The sequence below is a fragment of the Mastigoproctus giganteus genome, chromosome 3 (assembly GCF_048544385.1).
Source record: "Mastigoproctus giganteus isolate SK-2022 chromosome 3, ASM4854438v1, whole genome shotgun sequence".
NCBI classification, from domain to species: Eukaryota; Metazoa; Arthropoda; class Arachnida; order Uropygi; family Thelyphonidae; genus Mastigoproctus; species Mastigoproctus giganteus.
In genome coordinates, this window is record NC_143577.1 from 120,110,547 (window position 1) to 120,123,094 (window position 12,548).

At 34.7% G+C, this 12,548-nt stretch overlaps 1 protein-coding gene across 1 annotated transcript in view; it reads right to left on the bottom strand.

Annotated features, from left to right (window-relative positions):
* Ocrl (Oculocerebrorenal syndrome of Lowe) overlaps window positions 1-12,548 on the bottom strand; it is a 529,958-nt gene that overhangs the window by 345,382 nt on the left and 172,028 nt on the right. The window contains exons 11-12 of the mRNA XM_090369405.1: window positions 11,046-11,262; window positions 5,960-6,076 (exon numbers count right to left, since the gene is read on the bottom strand). Of these exons, the coding sequence (XP_090225531.1) occupies window positions 5,960-6,076; window positions 11,046-11,262 (334 nt within the window). The remainder of the gene's footprint in view (window positions 1-5,959; window positions 6,077-11,045; window positions 11,263-12,548) is intronic.

Consider the following 12,548-nt stretch of genomic DNA (forward strand, 5'->3'; position numbering starts at 1 on the left):
CAGGCTAAGGCAGATTATGAGAATCTTTGGCAAAGGATGCAAAGAAAAACAGCAAGGAGTGCTTTACTTATGTAAACTCTAGAAGGAAAGGGATGAATCAGATTGGACCACTTAATATAGATGGGTTGACTATTGATGATCATACTCAGGTAGCTGATAAACTCAATGAGTATTTTGCATCTACATTCACACATGAGGAGTTAGTCAATGAGGGGAGTGCCAGAAGTTTATCAAATGCTAACATGGAGCTAAGTGATTTTGTAATAACTGAGAGCAAAGTGGAGGAGAATTGTTGAAGTTAAACATAAGGAAGGCACCTGGGGTGGACAGGATCTATCCAGTTATATTAAAGGAGGCAGCAAAAGAAAAGGAAGTAAGCAAGCCCTTAGCCATAATTATGAGAGCTTCCTTGGACTCAGGGGAGGTCCCCATGGACTGGAGGCTTGCAAATGTATCACCAATTCACAAATGGGGTTCACAAAAAGGTGACACAAGTAACTACAGATTTGTTAGTTTAACTTGTGTTCTGGGAAAAATAATGGAATCACTGGTTAAAGAAGCATTGCAGGATCATCTAGACAAGGCTGCAGTAATAGTTAAGACACAGCATGGGTTTGTCAGAGGAAGTCTTGTCTGACCAATTTGGTTGGATACTATGTTGTGGTCATAAAGGAACTGAATGCCAAAAATAATTTTGATATCATATACTTGGATTTTAGGGGAGCTTTTGATACTGTTGCACATGGAAGACTGCTGTACAAATCGGAGAGGTATGGGATCAAGGGTAAGCTGCTACAATGTATAAAGGGATGGTTGAGTGGGAGACAACAGAGAGTGGTAATCAATGGTCACTGCTCTTCGTGGACAAATGTTATTAGTGGAGTTCCCCAGGGTTCGGTGTTGGGCCCACTGTTGTTTTGTATATTTATCAATGATATTGATGAAGGTATATCAGGTTTAATGTCCAAGTTTGCAGATGATACAAAAGTTGGCAGAGTTGTTAACGACAGTAATGACAGTATGCTACTCCAACTGGATCTAGATAAGTTGGGAAATTGGGCTGAGAAGTGGCAACTGGAGTTTAACATTAACAAATGCAAAGAACTGAATATATATATAAAAAAAAAAAAAAAAAAAAGGTAAAGTGCAGCCATTATCAACCCACTGCAGGATGGAAGCCTCCTCAACGATTCATGCTGAGGGAAATGAACCATAATCTGCCATGCTGGTCCAGTGCGGGTTGGCAGATCGACCATATTCAGCAGTAAGGGGCTTGAACCCCGGTCTACTCAAAGAGCATGTGCTACTGCACTCCCGCTCCTGACACTCGACTATGGAAGCCACTGCATATGGGTAGCAATAATCCAAGAGAAATGTACCAACTTGGTGGAAATACACTCAGGGAAGTGGAAAGTGAAAAAGACCTGGGGGTAATTGTGCAGCCAAATATGAAGTTTGCTGAGCAGTGCAGATGGGGTGCCAGAGCAGGTCATGGAGTGTTGTCAATGATATATAGGAATTTTGCTAGCAGGGATAGGGAGGTGATAATCACGTTATACAGGGCAATGGTCAGGCCACACCTAGAGCACTGTGTACAGGTTTGGAGGCCTCATGTTAGGAAGGATGTAGAGTTGCTAGAATGAGTACAAAGAAGGGCAACAAGATTGGTGAGGGGAACAAAGGGGTGCTCTTACCAAGAAAGGCTTAAGTTCTGCAAATTGTAGTGCCTGGAGAGTAGGTACCTGCGAGGTGATCTGATTGAGGTGTATAAGGCCTCGAATGGGTTGAGCAGTTGTTGTTATTGTTATTTGGTTTTCAAGAGCATTAGCAACTAAGGCCATATTGGTCCGGGGATATGTGGTGGTCATTCCTTGACCTTTCCGCATCCTCCGTATTTGGTGGTCACAGGCTCAAACCCCAGTCTAATCAAGAAGCATGTGCTACACACTGCTGCTCCTCCCACCTGGCTATGGAGGCGCCTGGGTTGAGCAAGCTGAATGCTGATGGGATTCTTCGTCTTGCTCAGATTAAGAACCTGAGGGGGCACAGTTTCAAATCGAGGAAAGATAGTTGTAGAATAGATGTGTGGAAATTTGCCTTTAGCCAGCGGGTAGTTGATTGGTGGAACAGGCTTCCATCTTTTGTTGTGGAAGCTAATAGCCTAAATAAATTTAAGGCTGAGCTGAACAGGCATTTGGAACGAATGGAGGGATGAAATGGGAGGGATTTCTTTTTTTTTGGCTGATGCTGCATAAGCTTGCTTTCTTGCATCGTATGCCTCTACTAATGCTAATGCTAATTTTCTTCCTAGGCTGAGCTTCTTTGCTGGTCATCATACTCTGTTTAGTTATCCTCAGCATAGGAATGGGTGCACTGCAGCATTTGATTTTCCCATTCCTCATGAATGGCTTCCAATTTTGGCATCGCTTTTTCATTATCAACATAAGTTTTAAAGAGACTGTATTCCATCGTGCTCCGTATTTGCATTATATCTCCCCGAAGGGCAGTGGAAATGTGGTTACTAGATTCTGCCATCACCTGCTCCAGATCCGACCGCAGACCCTGGACTTGCGGCATTACAAAGCCCTCGGGAACTACTGTTTGATCCAGAATAGGTACTAGTTCAGGAAGCTGTGCAGCTTGGGTCATCATTTCATTACTTTGGGTTGTTAAATCGCTGGACTGTGGTGACACTTCATTTACATGGGCTGTCATGTCATATTTGTGGACATTAGGATTAAATTTCATGTTTTTGCTCCTAATTCTCTTTGAAGAAGACGACAAAATATTGGTTTCAGTGTCATTTCCTGTCTCAATTTTAACTGAAGAAATTTTATTTTCCTCAATCAAATCCATATCCCTCTGAACATTTCTCTTAATTCCTTATTCGAAACATCCTCATGAGTATTGATTTTAACTTTTCTCCTATTGCTTCTTCTTAAAACAGGAGCCCTACTGCACAATGAACACAGTGATCCAACTGAGCTTTCTTCACCACCACATCATTTCCGCCTTTGATGGCGTGTTTTGATGGGATATTCAGACAATCTATGTGGTGTCAAATAGCAGTGCCCTCATCATCCCTATCATTCTCGCTATCCAATTCTGCCAACATGACAGCATTACCCAAGAGAACCTCTTCTCATCCCATCATTTTCTCACTTGCACTTCAGAAGACAAAAGCCACAGAAAGATTCTCTGCTTACATCCTTTGACAATTTTCCTTGTGATATATTTTGATCCTGAAATTACAGTTTATGCAAAGAATTCCAATTCTTCCTCAATTTGTGTGTGAAATTTGCTGATTTAAAGGTCTCTCTACCAACATTAGACTCCTTTTTTAAAAAAAATTCGTAAAATCTGAAACATCCTTCAGTTCCACAGCACAATTTTCATCACATGTGAGACTACCCCTGTGTGAACCTGACTCCATTCAAGAAACTTTTTTTTTTTTTTTTTTTTTTATATAACAATGGCTGTATAGGCCTTTACTAATTAAAACTGAAAGTCTTTAAAAATCTATACCTTTTCTGATAAGATGATATTTTGTCCCAAAATTAGATACAACTACAGTAATCAATGTGACAAACCCCTCCACCTAATTAAAGTTCCCTGTATCCATAGCATGCAGAATTTAAAAGGAGCTCTTCAAACTTTCAAATACCAACTATGCTAAAGCATAGGCAGCTGGAATTGACAGTTAGAACAAAGACTGCTCTAACTGCCAAAACGACAGACTTATCGTAAATATTACCTTTCCTTAATTATAAATAGTCAAACCTGATGAACCTTATTACACTATATTCAAGTTTCAAAAAAGAATTTAAAATAAACACTTTAAAACCATATTTATAAACTATTTAGCAAGAGCACATATAGAAGCAATCATCACAGCTAATCGGCATTGTTGCAGTCGTGGCAAGGAACAAGTAAATCTACCACACACGCGCGCGCACGCCAATGTACAATGTGTACAATGAATTAGTACAATGTGTTGATATTGTCTTTGTTATACTGTTGTATAACAAGCAACTTCTGTTTCATTATCAAGAGCCAACCACCAAACATGCAAATATACAACGACATGAAGGCCTCTGTTTCTGACATAACTGTTATGAAAGTAAACAATAATTAGAATTTAGCAAGTAAGGAAGATTAGACACTAATGAAAGAAAATACTACTGAAAACAAGCATACAGTTTTCAATTGATCCAACAGAATGATCAAATAGAATAAATAAAAATTAACGAAAATAATAAAAAGAAGTCACTGCTTCCAAAGTTAAACACACATCTGAAAACATGGAGAAATTATTAGCACCCACATTAAGGAGAATGTAATGACCTCAGGTGGAAAAAATAAGAGGAATTAGTAAAATTTAGAAGGAAACAGAAATAAGTGTGTTTATTATTATTATTATTATTATTAGCTATATGGTGCAGCATAAGCCTGAGGCTTCTGCTGCACCAGCCAAAAAAAAAAAAATCCTGTGTTATCCTGAGAGAGAGAGAGAGAGTGAGTGATGATATCCAGCTCGGAACCCTGGCTGTGCCAAGCCCATACTCACCAGATGTGAGCCCCCAGTGTTTAATTAAACTCATGATAATTACAGCCCAGTACAGAAAATGAAATAAACAATGAACAAAGTAGCAAAATAAAGGATGCTAAACTTTGCTTCCAGAAACCTACCAGGAATGCATCCAGAAGTTGCAGAAGCACTGGAATTGGTGAATACAGTGTCGATTAGCTTACTTCAAAGAAGATTAAAATAGCTAGTAAGCATCATTATTTATAAAATATTAGTTCAGGCTCCAAAATTTTTGATCAAAGAATTCACTGAATTGTATTCACCAGTTGTCTTTCACCAAATTGTTACATACAACAAAATGTCATCCACCAAAGTGTCTCACACTAAACTGTCATGCACTGAGTTGTTGCATACATCAAACTGTCATGCACCAAATTGTTGCATATAGCAAACTGGCACACACTGAACTGCTGTACAAACTGTATTGCAGCAAAATGATGTGATTCCACTTCCAACACTCATTGTAACCATAAATACAGCACACTTACTACAACATAAGAATAACTACTTCCATTCTAACCTATACCCCACTACTTCTAACAGGTCCACAGGGCCTTTTTGCTTACCCTATATACCATGCATACATACAGGGTGAGTGAAATATACATACTATATTGTAATGATGAAAATAATGCTTGAATTAGTACAATGTGTACTAATTCAAGACTTAAGCAAGTCTTTGACTTGCTTAAGTAGCACTGCAAAGGGTAAGTTTATTATGTTGCTTTTGTGTTTACTCAAAAATACTATTGCAAATGTTTATAAATATTGCATATTACTTTACAAATTATATTATTAGCATTAAAATGTATCATAATTAATGCTTCAATAAATTTTAAATCAAAATATCAAATTTTTAGTTTTATAAGTTATTTGCAACATCAAGTTCCATCTGTAACATCAGCAACCTTTGACCAGGACCAATATATGCAAGACCTGGTGGCCAATGGCCAATTCCCACCCCACCTTATCATCAACAAGATGGGACTTGAATTAACGGTATTTGAAGGCAAAGTGGCCTTAGAAACATCAGTAATACCCTCCCACTTAACATGTCAGCCTTACTTAATTTTAACTTATTTTTACCTCATTCAACTTTAACTTGCTTAAAACTTGTAAAAATCTGATAATAATACTTTTACTATTTTTAATTTATTCATTATTTTAAAAGTAATCAGGCTTAGCTTCATAAGTGAACAATACTCCAAAAAACTATATCTCAAACTAGAAATGATAAATTCGCACTGTTGACAAGTCTTGTTATAATACATTACTAATGATTTACAATCACAAAAACAACAGAATAATCAACTTAATAACTTTAATAATATCTCATGCTTTGATAAATGACTTCTGATAAAGGTTACTCACCAATTTTCCCATAATTCCTGTCCCAACTGTTTCTGCAGAAACATCTTGTATGTCATTTGCATGCTGTTTCTGAACAAATACTACTAGCATCATGCCAATTAATCTAACAAGTTTTACCTATTGGAAAGTAAATTCGGTATAAATCAAAATACAATGTAAATTATAAATTTTTAAAACTGTAATTTAGAGATTATTTATAAGCATTTTAGATATGAATGTCTTTTCTTGCTACAAATAAACACTGTGTAGTTTGACCTTACTCGGCATTCTTAAATGGTGTAATAAAAATAGACACTGTGGGTAATTCTTGCCAATAAACAATGTAAATATTGCATATTATTTTATAAATTATATTATTAGTGTTAAAATGTATCATAATTAATGCTTCAATAAATTTGAAACCAAAATATCAAATTTTTAGTTTATAAGTTATTATCTCTAGCTGATTTTGAAGTGCAATATGACTGTATAACAATGTTAAATATAACATCTAGGTTTAAATCTTTAAACTGTTAGCTACCATATAAAATTCTGTGATTTCAACAAATGCATAGGGAACATACCAGGTATATTTCCCACTGAATATTCTAACCACACTACCAAACTAAGAATTATATACACTTGCTAATGCTTTTTTTTTTTTTTCTTGTTAGTTGTTGGCGCATCAGCTTCTATGGCCATAATGCACGTCCCAAAGTTTTTGCATTTTACTGTGATCCAAGCCCAAGGTGGGAATCGAACCCGCGACCTTTGGGTTGCCAAGCATGCACTTTACCTACCTGGCTAGCACGGTCAGCGATAATACTTAAATGATATTCAATTAATAAGTGAGAACATAAATGTACAAGCAAACGCATGCACATGCACGTGCATACACAATGTATATGGTTACATCAGAATGCTTATAGGTTTTAAGTTAAACCTGAATGGAGTTTAAAATAAGATTAGATTAAAATAAGATTTTAAAAGATTAGCTCCCCCCCTCCCCACAACTTGACAGCATTACTTATTTTTAAGTTATTTTTTATGTCATTCAAGACATTTTATCTTCAAAATATGATTCATAATGGTTATTCAGTCTAAAAAACTGCTTTCAATTTTCAAGCATTGAATTCAGAAAAGATGGATTGGGCAATTGAGGTATTATTTTTGTGTGATCAAATACTGCAGAAATACAATGTAATGAAAATGAAAATGTAAAAAAAAAAAAAAAAAAAATTTTATCATGTTAATAACAGCAATAGTTATTTATTTAACAAAAACTACTGTTAGCTAACTCGTCAATTTTACTTGCTCAATGGAGTGATTTGTATACCCAATACATATGCTTACAGTTACTATAAGCTACAGTTACTAAAAGAAAAAACATTTTTTTTTTTTATAAAATCAAGTCTAGTGCAGAATGATATTTACTAAAAAAACATGCCCATGTGTTAACAGTGATGACAAATTTTCAGTACACATTCATGCTGGGAATCTGGAAGCTTCCCAAAATTTTAAAGTTATAGCATAGCAGAATTAGTGAATATTTTAAAGTTTTACTTGAGAAATAATTATAGAAACAATGCAATCCAAAAATAATTATATTTATACCTGAAATAAGTACATAATACATAAAAAAAAACCTTGCATACTTAGATGATTTTTGCATATTAAAATAATATGTAATATATTATATAAATAAACAAATAAATAAATAAAAATAAAATAAATAAATTACATATAAAAATTAAATAAACTGTTCAAAATAGTATATAATAGGTTAACATACCTACTAATTGCATTTTGGTTAAATATAATGTATGTATTATTAACAATTCAGAGAAAAAATTGCTTAAGGATGCATTCTGATAAGTTTCACAAGTTATGAGATGGGAGACAAATCCAAATTTTCATCAAGAAAAACTGTATGTATCACCAACCAAATGTTATTTTTATTAAATGGCCTATAAACACCATATAATAGTCATTTATATGGGACAACTATACAGGACTCCTTTGGCCTATAACACAGGCTATACAAGAGTGATCTGGCCTATAATACACTCCTATTCTCATTTTTGTTCCCTAGTGCATATGTCAAAGCAATGAAAGCACAATAAGCCACAAAGTACAGAGTTGTTGCCAGCATGATAAAGGGAAAAAAATATAATAATAATAATAAAAAAATTTTAAAATGCACGCAACTGTTTCTTGGCATAAAAAACATGAACGAAAGAATTGCAACGGATTGTTTTTGAAAAACGAAAAGATCGTACTTCCTTTCTTCAATGTGTACTGCATCTACTAACACAAAATCGAGGAAATTCATCCATTGGAAACCACACTGGAAACGGGAAAAACTGGTGCAAAACTGATAACACTGAAATGAAATGCACTTTTGATAAAAAAAAAAAAGGTTTGCTTTATTGTAATTGTTTTTTTTCTAGCAAAATTTCAAGAAAATATTTCTATTGATAGTTGCATTATACAAACTTTTAAAATTGGTGTCTTCACATAAGCATTCGTAAAATCAAACAACACTAATCCTTTATCGCACGAAAAGTACTCCATTCCAGTGTGGGTAGTGGAAAATGTTTTCTGCTTCAAAAGGATGGAAAGTAATACCTGAGGGGATGCAGATTCAAATTGAGGAAAGACAGTTGTAGAATAGATGTGCCGAAATTTGCCTTTATCCAGCAGGTAATTGATGTGGCGGAACAGACTTCCATCTTTTGTTGGGGTGAAATGGGTGGTTTTTTTTTTTTTTTTTTTGGCTGATGATGCATAAGCTTGCTTTCTTGCATTGTATGCCTCTACTAATGCTAATGCTAAGTACTAATCAATATTCCCTCTGGAAATAATGTTGGGTAGTGGAAAGACAGAAACATAGGTGTTTTATTCTGAGAAGTCCTGTGCGATAAAATCAAACAGGAAGTTACCCTTCATGTTACCGAAAATAATTCAAATACAAATACCTTAATCTCCGAATAAGAACAGCGGGTAGAAATAAAATAATTTTACAAACAAAGAAAACAACATTTCAGAAATATTTCAATTAGTGGGAGCTGGCCTGTCGGTACAGCACATAAAGCATAAATGTAAACATCGGAATTCATTTCTGCATCATATCAAATTTTGCATTTTTTTCCACTAATTAACAATAGAAGTTCATCAAAACTCTGTATTAGCATTCTGTAAAATAAAAAAATATATATATAAAAATTTTCGGAAGACTTCCTGTGTGTTTCAAACATAATATAAAACTTTTTTTTTTTTAACTAATTTGAATTTGCAGGATGAATCCACCATCATTGGTTTCTCTTTTTTTTTTTTTTTTTTTTTTGGTAGTTGTTGGCGCATCGGCTTCTGTGGCCATAGTGCACCTCCCAAGGTTTTTGCAGTACTTTGATCCAAGCCCGAGGCGGGATTCGAACCCGCGACCTTTGGGTTGCCAGGTAGGCACTTTACCCACCTGGCTAGCCCGGTCGGCCATTGGTTTCTCTTTCTACTCACAATCAACACTACATAAATATGCAATACATCCAACTTGAACAACATCCATCTTGAAACTGAGAATAGAAAAAGTGATTCGGTGGTGACATCCAATGAAATGTTAGAAGTGCCCCGTCTAGTTTGAAACTATCTGATGTTAGGAGCACTACGTGTAGTTTGCTGTTTTGGAGGCGTTCATGATGCCAGCTTAAGCATGTGCTTCAAGTGCTCATTTAGTATAACCCTAAGGTTTATGCAGCAACAGCCAAAAAAAAAAAAAAAAAGTAAAATAACAATAAAAATAAAATTAAATAAAATAAATAATTAATAATAATAAAATAAAAGGAAATAGACAACCTGTGCAACCTATGCACTTGTAGGGAAATGCACATCCAGCTGACCTTGAATTTCCCCAAACTCTCGGCCTCAACAACCCATACGTAGATAACTTATTACAGTAATTTATAATTTTCTGGCTAAAATAAATCTCTCTGCAATCCAGTCTAAATATCTCCCCCTTAACTTGAATTTATGGACCCTATTCTAGAATCTTTTATAATTGTGAAAATTTCAACCTCATTCATTTTACTTTTGCCTCTCAGAGCCTTAAACACTTCAATTAAGTCTCCTCTAAGGTGCCTAGTTTCCAAGCTGAGCAACCCACATATTCACAGTCTTTCCTCATATGGACGCCCTTTTGCCAATCTCACCAGATGAGTTACCTATCTTTGGACCATTTCAAGAAACCCAATGTCATTTTTTAGGTGTGGTCTATCAATAGCCTTACACAGTGGGATAATGACATTCTTATCTCTACTAGCAAATGTTTGATAAATCATCAATAGGACACCATGGGCCTTACTTGCAACCTGTCTACAATGGCAGGAGACCTTCATGTCTGACCATAACTCCCAAGTCCCTTTCTTCCACTACCAATTTTAGTTCAACTCTACCGAGTGTATAAGTTATTCTGGGGTTGCTGTTCCCCAGGTGTAAGGACCTTGCAATTTGCTGAATTAAAGCATAGCTGCCACTTTTCTGATCATCCCTGAAGTCTATCTAGGATATGAAGAAGCTCTGCTTGGAGGTGATCATTAACTACTCTACCGATCTTTACATCATCTTTAGACATCATGCCCTATATCCCTTCATCGACGTCATAGAAAATCAAAGAGAAGGGATAGTTGTAGGTCAGATATGTAGAAATGTGTATCCAGTCAGAGAGTAATTGGTTGCTGTAAAAAACTTCCATTTGGAATTGTGGAAGTTGAGAGTTTAAATAAATTTAAGGAAGGATTAGGAAAATTATTGGAGGATATGGGTATGATGTGAATTTGGGGGAGGGGTATTGCTATGGAAAGTTGCTTTCTGCATCATTTACCTCTACTAATACTAATACTGTGTTACTTATGATAGTTGAAATATTATTGGTAGCCAAAATATCTACAAGGTAAAGACAATGCTCCATAATACTTATTTTATTTCATAGGCAATATAAATTTTGTTATAAAATATTCTAAGTCTTATAATTCTTCATTACTTATGTCAATATTACAGACACTTTTAAATGCTATTAAACAAATATAACCATGTAATTACACAGCATACATACTTTAATAAATTTGGCTTTTGAATGAAGGCCATTACAAACAGCAGATAACCATTCTTCTTCACGTGGTGTATCATTAAAAAGAAAAGCTTCTTTACTAAGATCTAGCTCTTGAAATCCAACTGCATAGATGTCCGGTGGTTCTGGATCTGAAGCTAGCCATTCACTGACTGAAATTGGTGGAATCTGGCCATTGACATTCCAAGTGCCTATAAATATTCTACGTAGAAAGCAAATTACAAAATCAATTACAAGCAGAAAGCAAATTACAAAATCAAGCAAAAAAACTAAACACAACAAAACTATTATCTAAAAGACACTTTTATATGGCAACATTCCTTAGTAAATTTCTCATCATTTCAAAATGCACATGTCAATATACAGGAATATATAAATCAGCTTCCTAAAACTTACCTTGCATTTTATTTTAACAATTGTCAATGTTAAATCTCAATCACTTCTCAGAAAAGTCATTTTATATATAAAAAATTTATTATTTTTTTTTAAAATTAAATAAATATATATATATATATATATATATATATATAACCATACAAATAAATTAGAATGAGAGTTAAAAATAAAAAATAAAATAATGCCAGCAGTATGGCAAGACAAGAGCGAAAATAGTAGAAATTAAACTTAAGAATCAAAACAAACAGGGAGGGAAGAGAGGGGTAACAAGAGTAAAATTATTGCAGCAGAAAATCTCTAAGATAATTTAGAACATCTAATTATAAGAATAATAAATAATAATTCATTCAATTTTGAAAGCCAATTAAAACAGAAATTTAATGGCACCCCCTCTGACGGGCACCAGGTCCAAATTTATGTGAAATATCACCAACAGAAATCTAGACCACTACAGTAAAATAAAACAAAATAAACCAAAAATAGACTGATCATTATGCCTCATCTCAACAGAGGACCACAAAGCCAATAATGTTCAGGGAATCGCTGCATTTTGATCACTAGACAAATCGCTGCAAAGGCAAATCGATCAAAAGATCAGTCTTTTGCTCTCTGAATGGTTTATTTTTATTTTACTGTAGTGGTGTAGTGGCTGTAATCATCGTAATTGCAAAAATAAGTAATTTCACATTGCAAATTTCATATTTTCTTTACAGGTACTTTCTTGCGATTTTACTATCGATTCAACAGATGTATTTCCATACATCTAATAGTTCTTTAGACTACACTTAATCCATACCAATAGGCTCTATATATATATATATATCTTTTATTTTATGTACACGTTGTAGTAGTAGGTAACTGTATAGCTGTTTAGCTGATGGGAGGTGAAATTAGGAAAGTAATTAGGATAGAAATGCACTCCTGCCCTCATATTGCACTAATAGCCCGGATTGTGAAAAATATTTAGTTGTGGGAAGTAAATAGCATATGATTGAAAAATATAAAGCTGGTGCTCGGGTTATCCGGGAACACTATCACCCATCCGTGTTAGCATGCCCTGGACATATTTATGTTTTTTACTCATTTATGTCT